Raw genomic sequence first — 20,344 nt, 5'->3', positions numbered from 1 at the left:
ATGTTCTGTCGCCGTTTGACTTCCAAACAGCTGTGTAAATGTTTTTGTAGTGTGCCTCGCCTAGGCTACAGCGTTGCAGTGAGCAACGCTGGTTTGAAACCACAGGTAATGATAATTTCACCAACAAATTGTTTACTTGTAATGTAATGTCATAATAAATCCTACAACGAAAATGTATTTGTGAGGAATGTTTATTTTAACGATTGAAAACAGATGCATCATAGACCACTGTAGTATGTGTTGCCCGGGCAACAGAGGCTAATGTCATGATGCTAATGCTTCAGTGAAATAGTAGACTACCGTTTCCGAAAGTAGATGTGGGCCTACTTCCCTAATAATATCAGCTAATATTGTACATTACATTTCACAATTGTGTTTCACATCAAAAAGTAAAATGAGTAAATAGTTATCACCCTGGCCTCTTTGCTTGTGGCGTTTCTGCAGCTGCCTTGCAGTAAAGCTATAGTTAGCCTAGCTATCCCCCAAGTTAACAGATGCGAAACAAATGTTCTGCTACAGGTAGTCACGCGTGTTTTCGTGACGTTAGTGACGTAGTGACGTTAGTAACGTCAGTGACTGTGGCTAGCAAATTAGCCACCGTTAGCTTCACTTTTCGCCACAAAAACTTAACTTGAGCCTAAACCATGCAACGGAACGTAGATAAAAATACAAGCAACTCAATCGCGACCAAGACTAAACTTTTGACACCTACGTTGTCTATGTAGGCCAAATATTGACGAAGATTTAGGGGGGCAAAAATAAATAGTAATAATAAATATATATGTGAGAGAACAAAGGTTGTGCCCTTGCCGAAGGCAAAGCACACCCAATAACTAGAGAGGGTACAATTTCTGGGGAAATTGTAGGGTGTGCTTGCTTGCGTCGGTTGCACAGGGGTCCGTTTTTGAATGACATTTTTACAACTGATATTTCTGTATATTTTATATAAAAATGCATAGGGCCTACTTATTATTTGTAAATATTACATAGATTTAAAAGCATCTTTTTTTTGCTGCTCATTTACAACTCAAAATACGAGTGAAGTATAGAATGAAATATGATGTCTTCTCATTTCCCCTGCAAGAGGCAGCCTCATAGCTGAATCAAAACAAATAAATTTGGCAGACCGGTGTAAAAATTGACCTTATCTCTATGATTTAAACGTCCTTTTAAGTTTTCCCTTCTCGTGATGTTTGAAGGCATTTAGCCTACTCATATTGCATTCATTCATGAATAAAGAACCCCCTTTGAAGATTATTCTACGACTTTACCGGCAGTAGAAGATGGAATCGCAATTCAAACAGTACCATCTGCTAACTGAAAATATGCCCCCAAAAACGTAAATAAGCTTGACATTTATTTAGTGGAAAATCGCTCATTCATAAAAAGCTCACTGGTAGCGATCATTGTTCGCTGCTTGGCCCCTAATAACAATAATAATACTACTAACAATAACAATAGGAGCTTCGCTGCTTGGCCCCTAATAATACTAACAAATACAATAGGTGCCTCGCAGCTTCGCTGCTTGGCTTCGCGGCTTGGCCACCAATTAAAAGTCAGGTTATAAGCTGTTGTTTCTACAAAATGGATAAGTGACAAGACTTTTGTCAGGGACTGTAAATTAAGTTACAACTTCACCACCTAAATGAGATAAAGCAACGCAGCACAGCTCAGTACCACAAAGAAAAGTGTAGATCTGTGCAGTGCCAATGAGTTCAATGTGGTTCTTGCTGAGTTATTTGTTGGCCTACTGTTCTACTGACTGAGAGCTTTCTTGCCTTCGACAGCTCTGTGCCCAGGGTACTTATCTAGCCATAATTACAGGGAGGAAAGGCCTGTTGTCAGGACAAATAAAGACAGACTCTCCAGGAATGTTTTTCTCTTCTTTTGTTGCTTTCACTTTGGCCTGACCCCTCCCGCCCTTTTCTTCTCCTTCTATTTTTGTTTTTATGTCTGCTTCTTGATCTTCACTCTATATTATCTCTTAGTGATTTTATATATATCTCTATCAGATTACTTGCAGCACATTATATAGCTTATGTTTTAAGGAGAAAAAGGAGAAGATAAGACATGTTACATGTCGATATTACATTTTCAATGCCTTTTAAAAATTGTTTCTTGAATTGGTGGTCAGGTGGCTAAGCGGTTATGGAATCGGGCTAGTAATCTGAAGGTTGCCAGTTCGATTCCCGGCCTTGCAAAAAATGGCATTGTGTCCTTGGGCAAGGACTTCATCCTACTTGCCTCGGGGGAATGTCCCTGTACTTAATGTAAGTCGCTCTGGATAAGAGCGTCTACTAAATGTGAATTAAAGCTATGAAAAGCAATAGCAGGTGACAGCAGTATTTGGTAGTATATTCAACATGAAATAATATGTTATCTAAAACAAAATCTAATTATTTTATGATTTTCTGCCAATTCCATTTCAATATATTACTGAACATCAATGGGACATTTTATGTTGTAATTCAGTTGTGTTGTGAATTCCTCACACTACGGAGACTGTGTAGGTTGCAGTGTGTGTAGTTAAGTTAGTGACGTAAGCTAATGACGTCAGTTCCACAAGAACGTCTTGTGTTTTTCTTTTCATTACGGCGGTTGCCTGTACAGAAGTCAGATACGATGTAAGTTCGTACTCCTTCATATGTCTAGCTATTGTTACAGCAGATCAAGCTGTTCTTCAGTTGTTTCAGTCTAAAACGAGTACTCAATGTTAGCTGTTTTACACGGCGATGCGAAGCTGCGAGATAATATGTATTTTGCTAGCTTGCTAACTTTTCAATGTACCTCAAACTAGTGATGTGTCGTTCATGAACAATTCGTTCATTTTGAACGAATCATTAGTATGACTCGGGAGTAACGAGTAGTCTCAGAGATCGATTCGTTCATTTTCTCGTGGCCGAAAAAAAAAAAAAAAGTTTAAATAACTAAACCTATAATTGTCACTTGTAAACGAATATCATTCACGTCTTACTAAACCTAGTCACGCAAAAGTGAACGAGGTAAAAAAATCCTTTCTGTTTCCTTTTCTGAGCCTATGCAGGTCACGTGAAAAATGATCTAAAGATCCGTATCCGAAGACCCAGTCAAAATGAACGAATCGTTTCTGTTTCCTCTAGTTACCAGTACTGAGCCTATGCAGATCACGTGAAAAATGATTCAAAGACTCATACCCGGCAGATGAACGAATCATTGATCCGAAGACACGGTTGGGAGAAACGATTCGTTCATCTGCCGGGTACGAGTCCTTGGAACGTTTTTCACATGACCTGCATAGGCTCAGTACTGGTAGCTAGCAAAAACAGAAACGATTCGTTCATTTTGACTGGGTCTTCGGATACGGATCTTTGGATACATTTTCAATAACTAACTGTAGATGGATATATTTTGTTATTCTCCATCACAAATACATCCAGACTACTTAGGTTAATAAATAGTGATCTGCAGTATTGTTTTAATGACAGAAAATGGTTGAAGCAGCTCTTTAGAGTTGTATCTCTGTCCTCTGTTATTGTTGTGTCTGATTTCTGCTGACAACAAAGCAAGATAGGGAGTCAGGTGGCTGAGCGGTGAGGTAATCGGGCTAGTAATCCGAAGGTTGCCAGTTCGATTCCCGGTCATGCCAACTGACGTTGTGTCCTTGGGCAAGGCACTTCACCCTACTTGCCTCGGGGGAATGTCCCTGTACTTACTGTAAGTCGCTCTGGATAAGAGCGTCTGCTAAATGACTAAATGTAATGTAAATGTAAATGCAGTATTTATTAAATATTGAGAGGAAAAAGTTGCTACAGACAATACCCTGATGTTTACTCATCTTTGATGTTGTGAGGGACTGACCTGTGCTTGCACACAAACACACAGAAAGTAAAGATCTTACAAAAGGCCATGTGATTGAAACAAACTACAGTTAGTTTGCTTCAAGGTGAGTGAGTCCCAAAGGTGTGATGACCTTGCAGGCCCTGTGAATGTTAATTTACAACTCAGCAGCCATTAACATTCCCAGCGAGCCCCTTCTATGTCATCATTTTACAGGCTCAAGAAATTGGGTGTTAAGGCCGATTTATACTACTTCGACTCCGTTACGGACAGACAGACGGACGGAGTTGGACGGATTAGTTGAATTTACACTACTCCGAAAGCTGTGGGTGCTGAAAACAATTCACCGCCAGAAGAGTAGGTGGCGCTGCACTGCGATGCTAGCTAGGTTATCGAAAAGTCGGAGCAAATTTACAAATTAGCCATTTCATCAATAAAATAAGCTAAATTTTTTCGTCTTGTTGGTCACGGCAACCCTGCCCCTGACGCAAGCGGTTCTTAATACGGACCAATCACAGCCAAGGGGTATCCGTAAAATGACGGACGGACGGATAGTCAGGAAAATCAGGAGGTGCACGTAGAGCTCTCTGAGGGGCTCTCCGAGGGCGTTCAACATCGGAGAGGGCGTTCCCTGTGTCCGTCTCCGTGAAAACGGAGTAGTATAATTCGGCCTTTATCCCTGAGGCCTGTTCCTTAAAGGCCGGTCAAAAAAATCTGAACAAAGTCCCAAAACTGACTTGAATTAACCTAATAAGTCAGTCGGGGCTAAAGCGGTTCCATAAAGGCAAATTCTAGTTCACGTAATTCAACTAATCAGTGGCGGCTGGTCAATAGAGGGCACTATTGTCCTCACGCTCTCAACGAAGGCAGTCGCAAAGTGGATCGACTACAACCACAAAAAGGAACAACCTGAGAGGACTGAAGCCCAAGGAGAACAGAAGTATTTTGGGCTGCCCTCCAAGACTGACCACAGGCAAGCAAGCTAAAGCTTGTTCCCTGTAGAACTATGGCTTGTAACGACTGCAAACAACTTACTCGGAGGATAGTCGAACTGGAGCTAAGAGTCAGAACCCTCTTAGATATCAGAGAGACCGAAGACTTTATAGATTCCATGCTACCTAGCCCGGAGGCTAAGCTACCTGCCAATGAGCCACCCTTGGAACCAGCTTTCTCTCCACCGGCCGTTGGACTGGATGAGTCATGGCCTGCTCTCGGCGCTAAACCAAAGAGGCCTAGCGCCGCTTCTACCTTCATCGGAGATAGGACTGTCACCAAGGATAAACAGCAAAAAAAGCGAGGCAGAAACTCTTCCCGCATCACCTCTCCTCCTGTCACACTCAGAAACAGTTTCGAACCACTGGGAACTTTCTCTCCCTTGTGTGTGGAATCCAAGGCGAAGAGGCACAGGAGTGTTAGCCACGCAGCTAACAAACATGAAGGGCCCAGATCGCCGACACACCATGATGGTAGCTACTACACACATGCAAATCCAACACATCATCGTCTGCTGCAACCGGGAGTCACCCATTTCACTCCAAGCCCCTCTCGGACCTCTCAGGGCGCTGTTCGACACCCTATCAAGCCTAATCAGACAACAATATCACAGGATTATCAAGATCCAAGGTATGCTAAGACTACCCACATCAACACTTAGAGAAGCTAACACTGCTAGCACTATAGAATCTACTGCTAGCACTAACGCAGTGGCTAACCTTGGTCTAGCACAAGGTCCTATCATTGCTAACCCAAATAAGATAAGAACTGGCCCCGCAGCTACCGATAAGGCAAACGCTAGAAATGCAAACACAACACCACATATGGCCACTATCTTGATTGGAGATGCCATGACAGCACATGTTAAACTGGCAAAGACAGAAAATATTTGTCTTAGCAACACATCTGTCGAGGAACTGTTGTCAGAGGTACAAACAATCCTCAACAATAAACCAAACAACCCTAAGATTATCATCCACACTGGCTCGTTTGATATCCTACACAAGAAAACTGGCACTGAGATACTTAAAAAACATTTCATCCAGCTACTGAACACACTCAACAGATACCAAGATGTATTCATCAGTGGACCAATTGCATGCTTTCGCAGACGAAAAGAAGCCTTCAGTCGACTACTATCTTTCAACACATGGTTGGCATCTGTCTGTCTGACACACAAACTGAGATTTATCGATAATTTCAATGTGTTCTGGAACTGTGCACTGTTTTCAAGCTGACGGACTCCACCCAAACCGTAGAGGGTCTCGACTACTAACAGCAAACATCAGTCACGTGCTCCTGACCAGAAATCAAGTTTCTCTCCCTATCCCTGTTGTGTCTAAGCTGACTGACGCATCCCAAACAACCTCCCATGGAACAGAACAGAACATTCACACAGCCTCCTGCAAGGACATGGGCCCTGCACAGATCTGCACCCCCCGGATGAATTCCCTTGTGATGGAACAGCTCAGTGACATAGACTTTCCCAAAGAAAAGCTACGCTAGGACAGTCACCATGCTATTTCATTAGACATACCGGTCATCATCACAAACAGAAAATGGCATGGTAAAATGCAAGGTTACAAACCTGAAACTAGTGTTAGAAGTCACAGAACTATCCATATTCTTCCAACAGATTTATCTACCCCTGTTTTATCTGTTAATACCCCACAGATGAAACTGGCCCTTCTAAATGTTATATCACTAAATAACAAAAAATTTCTAGTTAATGATCTGGTCAAAGAAAACAACTTAGACTGCATCTGTCTAACAGAAACCAGGCTAAACAATGACATGGCAACAGCAACTTTGATAGAAGCGTGTCCGCCCGATTACAGCTTTCACCAAGTTTCTAGGAAATCAAAAAAAGGTGGAGGAGTCAAAATGTTGTTCAAAATCACTGAGCTAGGTGAATTCACATCATATGAATATCTTGCTATAGAGCTCAAAACCAAATCAATACTTTTTGTTATTATATATCGGCCACCCAAGCACTCGCCAATATTCATTTACATTTACATTTAGTCATTTAGCAGACGCTCTTATCCAGAGCGACTTACAGTAAATACAGGGACATTCCCCCGAAGCAAGCAGGGTGAAGTGCCTTGCCCAAGGACACAACGTCAGTTGGCATGACCGGGAATCGAACTGGCAACCTTCGGATTACTAGCCCGATTCCCTCACCGCTCAGCCACCTGACTCCCTCCCATATTCATACAAGAATTCTCTGAACTATTATCACTATGTGTCACTAGATATGACAAAGTAGTTTTAAACGGAGACTTAAATATCCAAGTAAATAAAAAAGCAGACCCAATAACTATTGAGCTCTTAAATCTCCTCGACAGTTTCAATCTAACTCAACACATAACAGACCCAACACACCGGCACGGAAACACACTAGATCTAGTGATAACAACTGGACTAAATATCAATATTTCAATAACTGATCTACCCCTCTCAGACCATCATTATATACTTTTTAATGTGGAAATTATCCTAACAAAAACCAAAAAAGAATTCTTAATCAATTGAAGATATTTAGACGATGACATTTTCTGAACAATTTGCTCTATATGAGCCGACTAATCATGATTGCTCTCTGAATGAAATGGTAGAGAACCTCAATGATGCACTATTATCTGTGTTAGTCTCTGTTGAGCCACTGAAAACCAAAAAGAAGTACACAAGCAGAACCTCCCCATGGCTGAGAAATAACAATTTTTGTGAAATGAAAAGAAAATGCCGTGCAACAGAGAGAAAATGGAGGAAAACAAAGATCACTATCCACTACAATATCTACAAAGATACACTAACCACCTATAACAAAACCATCCGTCTAGCAAGGAGAGAATATTTCTCCAACATTATTGCAGAAAATGCCAGAAATTCCAGAGTTCTTTTCTCCACCATTGACCAGCTGCTAAACACTGTCCCTGCCCCACCTCCATCCTCAGCAGTTAAATGTGAAGAGCTTGCTTTGTTCTTCAAGAACAAAATAACTTTGATCAGAGCTAGTATTATTAATAGTGGGGTCGAAACTGACATCAGTAGATTCTGCAACGTAAACATGAGCACATTTACCTGTATCACACTTAGTGAACTTTCCAAAATTGTCAACGAATCTAACTCCACAACCTCAGATATTGATCCTATACCCACAACATTCTTTAAGCGAGTGTTTGATAGTGTCTCAGGTCCGGTGCTAGAGATTATAAACACATCCCTTAGAACTGGTGTCTTCCCAGCCCCTATTAAAGAAACCCAAATTGGATAACAGTCTACTTGCAAATTACAGACCAATATCAAACCTCCCATTTATTAGTAAAGTACTGGAAAAGATAGTTTTAGTCCAATTAAATTCTTTTCTTGAAGAAAATAACATCCTGGAAGTCTCGCAGTCAGGTTTCAGGAAATATCACAGTACTGAAACTGCTCTCACCAAAATAATTAGCGACCTCAGACTAAACTCTGATGCAAATAAAGTCTCTATCCTTATCCTGTTAGATCTCAGTGCAGCATTTGATACCATTGATCACGACATCCTAATCAATAGACTGGAAAAGCTTATTGGGTTCACGGAAAGTGTATTGAACTGGATGAAATCATATATCACAGGAAGGAAGTTTTATGTTAGTTTAGGTGACCATAGGTCCAAGAAACATGAGAACTGCTACGGGGTTGCTCAAGGAAGCTGCTTAGGTCCATTACTTTTTTCTCTTTATATGTTACCACTTGGCGACATAATCAGAGAACATAACATAAATTTCCATAGCTATGCGGATGACACACAACTATATATATCCACTGAACCCAACGATGCAACGGCCATCAATTCCATTTCCAACTGCCTGTTGGCAATAAACAAATGGATGAATGATAACTTTCTTAAATTAAATGAAGACAAAACCGAAGTCCTACTATGTGGCCCCAAATCCAAAAGAGAGATGCTTATTAAGAATCTTGGAGGCTTAACCCCCTGTCTTAAACCAGAGGTGACGAGTCTCGGTGTAATCCTGGACTCAGATTTGAATTTCAACTCTCACATTAATAAAGTGACCAAAACAACTTTCTTTCACCTGAGGAATATAGCAAAGGTACGACCATTCATAAACCAAAATGATGCAGAGAAGTTAACCCATGCTTTTATATCCAGCCGGCTGGACTACTATAACGCACTTTTCACTGGTCTTCCCAAGAAAACCACTGAAAGACTACAGCTCATTCAAAATTCTGCAGCTAGATTATTAACCAAAACTAAAAGGAGAGAACACATTAGTCCTGTCCTAGCTACTTTACACTGGCTCCCTGTTACCTTCAGAATTGACTTTAAGGTCATTTTCCTCACATACAAATCTCTACACGGACAAGGACCTAGCTACATTGCTAACTCCCTTATAAACTACACACCAGCTAGAACACTGCGATCATCAAATGCAGGCCTATTAGAGGTCACCAGAAGCAGTCACAAGAAGATTGGTGATTCGGCCTTTGTCAATTACGCCCCAAAACTATGGAACAAATTACCCATAAATATTAGGGAAGCAAACACTCTAGACATTTTTAAAAGACAGCTTAAAACCTACCTTTTTACCAAAGCATTTAAGTAATTTTATCTCAAAAGGGTTTTCCTACTTTTATTAGTTATATTATTGTAGAATCTTGGTTTAGTAAATTTGGGTCATTATTTGACTTGCTATTTTTACTTTGTCTAGGTCAGAGTTGGCGAACTCTGATAGCGTACAAGAACTCTGGTCGCGTGAAGTATTTAAACAAATATGTAAAACAATTTGTATTCTTGATCTGAGGCAAAGGATCTGTTAACAGAGAATACGGCCCATACTCTTGACCTGGGGAAAGGATCTGTTAACAGAGTGTATGGTTTTATATATACAGACCAGGGGTGAACCAAATGTATATGTTACTTTTAAGATGCATGTTTAAAGTTGTTTTCTCTCTTGAACAGAGATCTTATTGGGATTTTTATTTTTGTTTGAATTGTTTATCACTTGTATTATTGTTTTTATTGATTTTATGTAAAGCACCTTGAGCTACAATTCTTGTATGAAATGTGCTATATAAATAAAGTCTTACTTACTTACTAGGGCGCCACCCTCCTTGGTGAAAAGTGTTTTACATTTTAGTTGTTCATGTAATATTATTCTAAACAATAACTACTCATTTTAAAGGTCCTGTAAAGCAAATTCCATGATTTGCTTCTCATACACATGTGAAATTAGTTCCTGAAAGAATGTGCAAAAGCGTGAAAACTTTGTCGCGCTGAAATGTGCACCCAAGCCATTTTCAGGCCAACCAATGTTACATACCCTATTCCGAGACCTTAAGGAACAGTGTGAAATACCCCAAAAACCCAGTCAATCACCCCTTTAAAACTCATTTTCAAATCCACTTTACAGGATCTTTAAGCATGACTGTGTTAAAAAATACACAATAACGTGGTGTATATATATATGTATACACATTCTGTTTTGGGATAAATTTGCTTCATGCTCAACATCTTGGGCGATAGAAAAATCGCTCATCGAGCGCCAACCAACCTGCTGGCGGTAGGTTAATTGCTGACCTTTGCTGACACGAAAGACCATAGCAACACATATTTAGCCAATCAGCGTCCTCAAAAATGATGCCTAAAGGACGCTGAAATAATCGCCCCAAGTAGAGTCTACAGTGATTGTGCAAGGGCCTACGTTACGTTATTGAAAATGATGACTCAAGACACAGCCGTTCTCAAATATCTTCTCCAAAATCCTTTTGAGAGGAGAACTTAAGTGGAGAAAATAGAAATAAAAGATCTTGGCCCAGATCAACCTGACATCAAAATTACTCAACAAGCGAGCGAATATTCTCTTGAAATCTTGTCTCTTGAAATAATAGTTTTGTTGTGTTTACTAATATTACAACATTAATCATTATTAACATTAATATTTCTCTAAATATTTTTACACAATGCTCACCAGTGGCCAGTTCACACACACTGTCACCAATAAGCAACGACCGTGTCCCATAGCAAAAGGTTGCATGAGTTTTGGCGCATTTACAGTAGCCTATTATTGGCCTGCGGGGCTGTGATTGGAATACGGAACTGGAGCTGTCCCTGACAGGACATATCAAAATCACCCATAATTCGGGATGTCCGGGACAATTCGGGACGGTTGGCAACCCTAGCCCAGATGTCTGTGGTTTTCAATATTTCTGAACTGAGTGTAATGATAATATTTATTGTCCACAAATGTGGACATTTGCCTGTAGCTGTGTGCATTAATTAAATAATTACAATTTCACAGAGCACTTGCATCCTGCAGTTTGTGTTCAATTGTATTAAGATGCTTACTGAATTGTCTGAATATTTCACAGCCCCACCTCGAATAATTTTCACCAGCCGCCACTGCAACTAATTCAAGTCACATTCAAGAAGTCAAGATACTTGCGGGTGCACCCTATTCTTAAGCAACCCGAGAGGTAGTACATGGATCATATTGATCCATCACGGCAAAACACAATGTTCACGGCCACATTCCCGAAAGAATGTTCTCTTTAAGCCGCATAGTATGACAGCTCCACCACTTCATCAAAATAAAATGACACGCTATGATTGACATTAACGATAGGCTACGTAGGTCAAAGTCCTTTTTTACAGACCATGGATTCATTCATTGATTAAAAAACATACACCTTCTAAACACATATAAATTGACTTTTTGGACATTGTTTTAAATAAATAGCCTACTATTAACCAATACATTATCCAGTAGCCTAACTTTTTAACATGGTTTTTGTGTCGGGAAAATGGAGGATAGATGTATGGATTTAGGTTTGTTTTGCAATTGTAGGCTACTGTTAACTATTATGTAGTTATGATAATTATACTGGGATAATTTAGATTGAGATATATGTAGCATCTGCCTAAACATTTTATATCACAAACCAACATTGTACTACTTGAGACCGGTCTTGGTCTCGAGACCACATTTTGAAGGTCCCGGTCTTGTCTCGGAATCGACCACATTTTTACTCGGTCTTCCCTTACAAAAAGAAGTATACATCAAGTTTAATTAAGTATAAAAAGTATACTATTATCGTGGTACTTAAAGTATACTAGCAGTGTACTTATTTATATACTATTTTTGTTCTAAGTAAAATGAATTGGCCCACTTTTTAGGTCATTTAGTACACTTTAAAGTACACTTATAGTGTATTTGAAGTTTACTTGTGAATACTGTAAAGTAGCCTGTGTAGTGCACTTTTAGTTTATAAAGTATACTTCGTAAAGTACCTCAAAATATACCTTTGAATACTCTAAAGTAACCTGTGTAGTGCACTTTCAGTTCATGAAGTATACTTCCTAAAGTACCTCAAAGTAAACTTTGGAATACTTTCAAGTGCACTTTCAATTAATGTAAGTATTTCAAGAAGTCAACTTAATAAATGTCCATTTACTATGATTTACTAATATATTTAAATGTTTAGGGGCCCCTAAAAGTCTCAGATCTTGAGTCACTTGACAAGAACTGGAGCCCTCGCCAAGTGACACTGCAGATTATTAGCTGAAAGAAGCTATTTACTGTGTATGCACTCACGTTATAATAATCCAGGTCTTCTTATCAAACCTAGCAGTCAGTTAACTCATGGTTACGATGGTAAACCAGCACAACATTACAGTCTAAGCAGACACATAAAAAAAACGAAATTCATGAAGTTACATTTGTCCCCCCAAAAATTGATAACAGATTTCGCCAGTGTCAAAATGTTTTGGCAATAATTAAGGTTACAGCTTCAGTAACAAAAAAGATTCAATGTCCAATGCATAATAGATTTTCCTAGACATGAATAATTAGAATATACAAGATGGATCAAAAATGTTTTACTTGTAATGTACTTTAAAAGTATTTTGACAGTTTTGGCTGTATAATAAAAGAAAACATACATCTTACTCCAGAATACATTTTGTTTCTAAGCATAGCCTACTTCTTGTAAGTATATCAAAAGTGAACTATTTTCTAAGTATACTTCTTAAAAGTATATCAAAAGTGAACTATTTTCAAAGCATACTTAATAGTATATCAAAAGTGAACTATTTTCTAAGCATACTTCTTAAAAGTATATCAAAAGTTGACTAAAAGTGTACTATCCATTTTCAGTACACTTACAGTATACTTTAATATACTTTTTTTTGTAAGGGTTGTCTCGGACAAAGATGACTCGGGATTTTATTTCAAGACCGGTCAAGACCACAACTGCAGGGATATCACTAAATTGCCTGTGCATTGTTTAATTTATTTGTTAATATTATTACAGTTATTGGATGTAAAACGTCACGCTTCAAATGCAACCAATAACTTTCATTTCTAATTTGAAATTACCCATCACCCCTCCTCGCACCCCAAAAGTGAATGAGGAAGATTGGCACTGGCACTAGGCCTACAGCAAACTTTTACCGGCATTTAGAAAGAAAACATTAAAAAAGGTCATCTAGGCATAAGTGACGCTAGCAAAGCTAGCTACCTAACGTTTGCAATGTGCCTCTGTACCAAAACTCTTCAGAAAAATCTTACCCCATTACACAAAGAGATTTAGCTAGTATTATATGTAACATATGCTTCAGGGCAACGGGCGTTAGTTTAATTTGCTTGCCAGATTTTGTTTGTGATAACGAGCCAGGCCATATAAAGCAATGTAGCTATTGATGAATATAAAGTTATCAACGTTTACTCATGTCAGCTGCATACCTCTCCCGATTTCATGATGTTAAGTTAAATGCCGCGGTACCGTACTCCTTCACCTGGGTGAAAGAGAGATGTGAAAGCAGAGACCGAGTACTAATGCGCCTCTAAGAAAAAAAAAAAAACCTGACTGTTTTGCCTTGCCATAAGCACACGGCACTACTTTAAGAGTGCTAAATCCATCCATCATCTGCTGCTTTTCCGGAGGTCGGGTCGCGGCACTCTAGTGCTAGAGTGCTAAATGTTATTTCAAATACAGTTACAGATCAAATCTAACTTATTACGTAGTCAAACCCTACTGCTTGTGTATTTTGAGTGGTCTGGTCTTGACCCGTTCCTTGGTCTTGGTCTTGACTCGGTTTCGACCCCTCAAAGTCTTGGTCTTGTCTCGGTCTCGATACAATCTTTTTTTGGTCATGACTTGGTTTCGGTTTAGGTGGTCTTGACTACAACACTGTCACAAACTACCAGCCATAAGTTTAACGTAGGCTATGTAGGTTTGTATAATTTTGAAATGATTGTTCATCATTGTTTAATGTATTAAATGTTTTATTTATTGAATTAGATTTTCTATATTAAACTGATAGCGGTAAAAAAAACAAAAACAAAGTCTGTGGTGAATCATCGTTTTCCCGTTTGGTCAGTGTTACAGGAAGGTCTGGTTAAGCACCAACACGGGCTAAGCCTGACAGTTAGCCCCGGACCAGGCATAAGTTTCCATGGTAACTAAATAGAACTGCCTTTATGGAACAGAATCAACTGGAAATGAGTCAGACTGACTGACAAAAGCTTGTCTTTTTCGGTAAACTTGCTTTATGGAACAGGCCCTTAGTGTCATCCTAAAAAGAGATATAGCTGAAGATGTAATCATTGTCAGTCTGTAAACTATGTCTTATACCATTTATGTTGACAATCTTGAAATATACTGTAAAATGTTCGGTAGTTGTCATTAACAGTCTTGCTGCTGCTATTAAATTATGAGAATGGTTATTTTGGTATGAGTGATTTGTCAAATAACGATTGTTTTTAAGTCATTACTGGTTTTCAAATGGAACCCAATGATAAACATCACTGACTTTGTCTGATTATGTCAATAAAAGTGTAATTCATTAGGACCTGGACATTGTTTTGTCAAATGTCAATTTAGAAAATATGATATAAACCTAACTACAGCAGTATAATAAAAACTTTTAGCGTATTCTGGGTTTGTGTTAACTTTAGCAATGTCCACAATAAGAAGTTTGAGATAAGTCTGAAGACAGATCGAATAGCAGGACACAGAGTGTAACATATACATCCTCCAATCTACACACTGTTGCTGTGGTCCTCTCACTCTGTGAACTTTGTGTCTGTGTGGATAATGCGTGTGGGGGTGGGGGGATGGGAGGTTATGCGTCTGTGTCCACACAATGTGTGAAGAAACCATGAGTGTGTGTATCTATGTAATCTTTGTACATCTGTTAATATGTGAATGTCTGTATCAAATCTTGAACGCCTTCTCATGAAACTGCAGCCAGCTGAGAGGCTCTGTTCAGAATTCCAACCATGTCAACCTTCTACGTTGCTTCCACCAGTCTGCACATTCACTTAGGAAGCCCAGCCACAGACAAAAAGGCAGAAATCCCTGGGACCAAGGCCAGAAAGGAGCCTTTAAACCAGGGATATGGCTGGAGCAATACCTGGGTCTTAATCTGTGGCTGTTATATTGTATGTCCCTATGTGTGTTCTGACTTTGCTAGCTACCTCAGTCAACTGACTACTAAGGCAGGTAGCCAGCAGCCACGTTATCCCTTAGCCACTCCCTGTCTCCCTCTCCTCTGCTAACCCTATGCCTATCCCCACTTCCATTTGGGCTAAGCCTCTGCCTCCCACTCTACCATCCCCCTCAGGTCCTACCTTGAGTGAAGCCTCTTGCTGGCCGGATCCTGGTCCACGCTGTTAGCTGACTGAGCCATATGGCTGGGATTGGGACTGCCTTCTCTAGTTGAAGTCCCAGTAACAGATATCTTCACTTCACTCCTAGCAGCTCAAAATGTTCTTATTTCCCTGCCTCCTTCCCAGCTTTCTCACACACACAGTCTTTACAGACACAATCTCTCTCACCCTTTTATTTTCTCTGTATTTCCCTCTCTCGCAGCAATGGCAGCTATTAAGGAAGTGAGGTATTGTGAAAACAAATCACATAAAGCAAGCCCCTCCCCCGCAGCTGACATCACCGGTCAGAGTAGTGTGTGTGTGAACAAAATGTTGACTGGGAGAGGAACAATTATCTTGAGGCACATCCACACACACACATACACACCTTTTGTCACACTACCTTTCGTATCTTCTTTCCACCGTCCCAAAATAGGCAAAATTACAAATGTTTGAGTTGATGATTTAGTATGATAATGGTTCCTGTTTAGAGGTGGAAGAACCGTCGAAGAAGCACTTTTTTTTCTTTAATCACTACTGAGATAATCCTTCTTGCTAAGATAGCACTCACATGTTCTCATTGACTGTATGTATTGAGATGCCGTCGTGAATGGTGATACGCACTGTCATCAAAATAAGTGCAATATGGATATATTACACTGTAAAAAAACTAATCACACTCGCTAAATGTGACTGGGTCAAAGTCATAAGCATTTGAAAGAAAGATAGTAATTTTAAGTTATTTAAATTGGGTAAAACCAGCAAAGCTGTGAATTTTGTTAATTAAAACAATGTATTTTATTTGCTATCTAAAATCCTATGTTAAATAGGGTTACAAAGTGAGACAATGCAGATAAGGAAATATGGGTTATGCATTATACTGTACAAGTTAATGTGTTTTTCATAAATACGTGAATGCATTGGTAAAATGTGTTTACATAATTACATTTCATTGAAATCACTGGGCTAAAATGATATATTTAGCAAAATTAGACATTTATTTTGGAAGTAACTGTAGTTATCTGTTGTTAACTATGTTTAGTTATTTTTCAATTTGAGAAGATACATTTATGTTGTACAACACCTTTATATGAATCTTCAATGATTCTAGTGAGCCTAATTGCAATTGCATATAAGAATCTGGACTATAACACCTGTTTTGCAAATACAGGTCAGGTCTTTTTTTGAGAATGAGGAAAAACTATGATGAGATGATCCATTGATGGCGAGCCTCCCAGTCGAATTCTGAGCCGTTTACATACCTTGAAGTGGGTTACAAATATATGAGAGAAAACAATGGTTGTGCTTGCCAAAGGCTTGAGCACACCCAATTATATATACTGTATTAGGCTACAGTGTCATTTTGTAAAGTTTTGGATCGGTGGTGTGCCGCAAGATTTTTCCAATGTAAGAAATGTGCCATGGCTCAAAAAAGGTTGAAAGACACTGTCGTAGACTACCTAAAGAAGCAAACAGACGTCAGAAATGGTTAGCTGCAATTAAAGGGGTCATTGACACATTTTATAGGGTATTTCACACTGTTCCTTAAAGGGGCGATTGATTGCAAAACTGATTTTACCTTGTCATAGTTGAACAATGACAGTTTGGTGTGTAAAATAGACATACAGTGAACCTAAAAGTCCATTGAAACCTCGTTTCTATCAAAATCTCACTTCTCACTACTTTTTTGAAACTGCAACTTGCAAACGCTAGCTTTTTAAACAGTGCAACTTTTGACGTCACAAGTTGCAGCATCAACTCTGTCACGCCCCAAAATTTACATTTACCCGCCCTCTGGATTTCTGGTCCAGGAACATAAACGGAGGTCGCTTTTTTAGCTAGCTGTGCACTGCTCTGTACTTCCACAGGAATTACAAATAAGAAAGTGAATACGTTTTCAAGATATTGAAAATGGAGCGCCGTAAATGCAGTGTTCCAGGCTGTACTGGGAATCCTGACACTTTTCACCATCTTTCCAAAGAACAAGACACTAGACAGGCATGGCTGTTTTTTATCTATGGGAATATCCCTATTTATTAACGCTGATTTGCAAGGAATGCAAGAACAACTAGATAGCGAAAACACCTAGACTGTAGGCATGTAAACTGGTTTAGCTTGCTAACGCAAGAGCATAGGTAGAATGTGTGATGATTTAGCCTAGTTTATTGGCAATGGGGCTAACATTATTTCATGTTCTTGACTGTGTTTCATCCAAGAAATAACCCCTGTTGTCATGTAAGTCTACAATTCAAGATAAATGTTTGTCCAGATCTATTTTTCAGCAAGATAGCTAGAGCTTACTGAGTTGAATCACAATAATTTGTTTGCTAAGCTGTAGTGCTAACGTTACCCACCTAAGTCAATCCTGTTTGCTTCGACAACAGAAGTGGAAACTTTTGCCTCTTTGCTCCGCAGCTTCACTCGTTGTAAACCAACCAATCAGCGCGCAGCTCATCTATATATTCATGAGCATACCATAAAAGGAGAAAACCTAGCGTTTTTTCCCGGGAAAATTTCACTGGATGTATCAGGGGGCATAGAACAGCAACCGGGCAATTTTCAGCCCAACCAATGTTACATACCCTATTCGGAAACCTTAAGGAACAGTGTGAAATACCCCCAAAAAAGTCAATCACCCCTTTAAGGTCTCCGAATAGGGTATTGTTACGACCCCTGTCATTGTGTGCCTCTGTGTGTGTTCTGTTGTACTCTCCCCGTCTTTTTGTCCCCTCCCCGCTACCATCTCCCCTCACAGAGTTCCTGATTGGCCCGTACCCCCTTAAGCATCATCCACCCACTCGCCTCATCCCTCTGCGTCGGCCAATCGGAAAGCTCTGCTCCCTCCGTAACAGGCTGCGGTCTTCAACGTCGAGGAGAGCCGTCAGACCTCAGACTTGTGTTTTGTGTATGGTTGCTTCGTTTGAGTTCTGTGTTCTCGTTTGGTGTTCTCCCTGTTTGTTCGTACAGTTAGGTCCATAAGTATTTGGACATTGACACAATTTTCATCATTTTGGCTCTGTATACCACCACAATGGATTTGAAATGAAACAATCAAGATGTGCTTTAAGTGCAGACTTTCAGCTTTAATTTCAGGGTATTTACATCCAAATCAGGTGAACGGTGTAGGAATTACAATACATTTTATATGTGGCCAACCCCTTTTTAAGGGACCAAAAGTAATTGGACAAACTAACATAATCATAAATCTAATTGTCACTTTAATACTTGGTTGCAAATCCTTTGCAGTCAATGACAGCCTGAAGTCTGGAACCCATAGACATCACCAGACGCTGGGTTTCGTCCCTGGTGATGCTCTGCCAGGCCTCTACTGCAACTGTCTTCAGTTCCTGCTTGTTCTTGGGGCATTTTCCCTTCAGTTTTGTCTTTAGCAAGTGAAATGCATGCTCAATTGGATTTAGACAATAAGGACAGTGTTAACTACTTCACAGAGGAAGGACTTCTGATGAGGAAGTGGACTAGTCATGCTGGGGCAGAAACGGACTGTGGGCCTACTGTTTGTCAGATAGTGATTCCACAGGAATACCGTCAGCATGTGTTGACCCTGGCCCATGACGACAAATGGTCGGGTCATTTAGGTATACGGAAGATGTACGACAGGGTCCTCAGACATTTCTTTTGGCCGAACTTGAAGACCGACGTGGTTCAATTTTGTAAGACGTGTCATACCTGCCAATTAGTCGGCAAGCCGAATCAGCCTGTTCCTCCCGCCCCGCTTCACCCCATACCGGTGATGAGCGAACCATTCAACAAGGTATTAGTGGATTGTGTTGGCCGTTTGCCGAGAACTAGAACAGGCAATGAGTTTATGTTGACTATGATGTGTAAGGCTACGAGGTACCCAGAGGCTATACCTCTTCGGAACATCACGTCCAAAACCGTGATTGCGGCTCTTCTTAAGTTTTTTTCCACATTTGGTCTGCCTCGGGTGATACAGACGGATCAGGGAACTAACTTTCTGTATAAGTTGTTTTCAAGGGTATTAAAATCGTTGGCCATAACACACAACATCTCTAGTGCCTACTATCCGTAGAGCCAGGGTGCGCTGGAACGTTGGCACCAAACCCTGAAGTCCGTGTTACGGAAATTTCGTTTTGAAACCCAGAAAGACTGGGATGAAGGGGTGCTTTTTGTGTTGTTCGCTGTCAGAGAGTCCGTGCAGGAGTCTCTGGGGTTTAGTCCGGCCAAGTTTGTCTTTGGACATACAATCAGAGGGCCACTGAAGGTGCTTAAGGAGCAGCTACGCACTCCTCTAGCTGTCTGCCCCGTGCCCAAAAGTGTGCTGGATTATGTTAGTCGTGTCCGTGAGCGGCTAAGTAAGGCGCGTGCCCTAGCAAGAGATGCGATCGCCGCTACACAGACGAGCATGAAGGAGCGTTATGACAGGAAGGCGGTGTCTCGCACCTTCCAACTGGGTGACCAGGTTATTATTTTACTGCCTATTCCTGGGTCATCCTTATCGGCACGTTTCTCTGGTCCCTATCTCGTTAGGGAAAAATGCAAAGACACAAATTACCTGATCGATACTCCTGACCGGAAGCGTCAGTCTCTCATGTGTCACGTTAATATGCTGAAAAGGTATCAGGTCAGGGACTCTACCCCAACGTCCTCTGTCGACGCTGATAGGCCTTCAATCTCGGCCATGGCGTCCGTTGCTTTGAGTCCGGTCTGTGTGGTGAGACCCTTGAGCGACGACGAAGACGGTCTGGAGTTCCGTGAAGCACAGCACCAGGGTGCTCGTTTGTGCAACACGGAGATGCTGAAGTCCCGCAAGTCCCATCTGGAGCATTTGGGCGAGGGGAGGAGCGCTGAGGTGATAGCCGTTATAAAGGAGTTTCCTTCGTTGTTCGGGGATGTGCCAG

The 20,344-nt window shown here is 40.4% G+C and overlaps 1 protein-coding gene across 1 annotated transcript in view; it reads right to left on the bottom strand.

Annotated features, from left to right (window-relative positions):
* Window positions 1-15,688, bottom strand: part of gpsm1b (G protein signaling modulator 1b) — a 140,194-nt gene extending 124,506 nt beyond the window's left edge. Inside the window, exon 1 of the mRNA XM_067258117.1 lies at window positions 15,447-15,688. Coding sequence (XP_067114218.1) covers window positions 15,447-15,505 — 59 coding nt within the window. The 5' untranslated portion in view covers window positions 15,506-15,688. The remainder of the gene's footprint in view (window positions 1-15,446) is intronic.
* Between the last annotated feature and the right edge of the window lie 4,656 nt (window positions 15,689-20,344).

Source organism: Osmerus mordax, chromosome 20, assembly GCF_038355195.1.
Source record: "Osmerus mordax isolate fOsmMor3 chromosome 20, fOsmMor3.pri, whole genome shotgun sequence".
Classification (NCBI taxonomy): domain Eukaryota; kingdom Metazoa; phylum Chordata; class Actinopteri; order Osmeriformes; family Osmeridae; genus Osmerus; species Osmerus mordax.
Note: the sequence above shows the minus strand (reverse complement) of the source record. Positions and strands in the feature narration are given on the sequence as shown.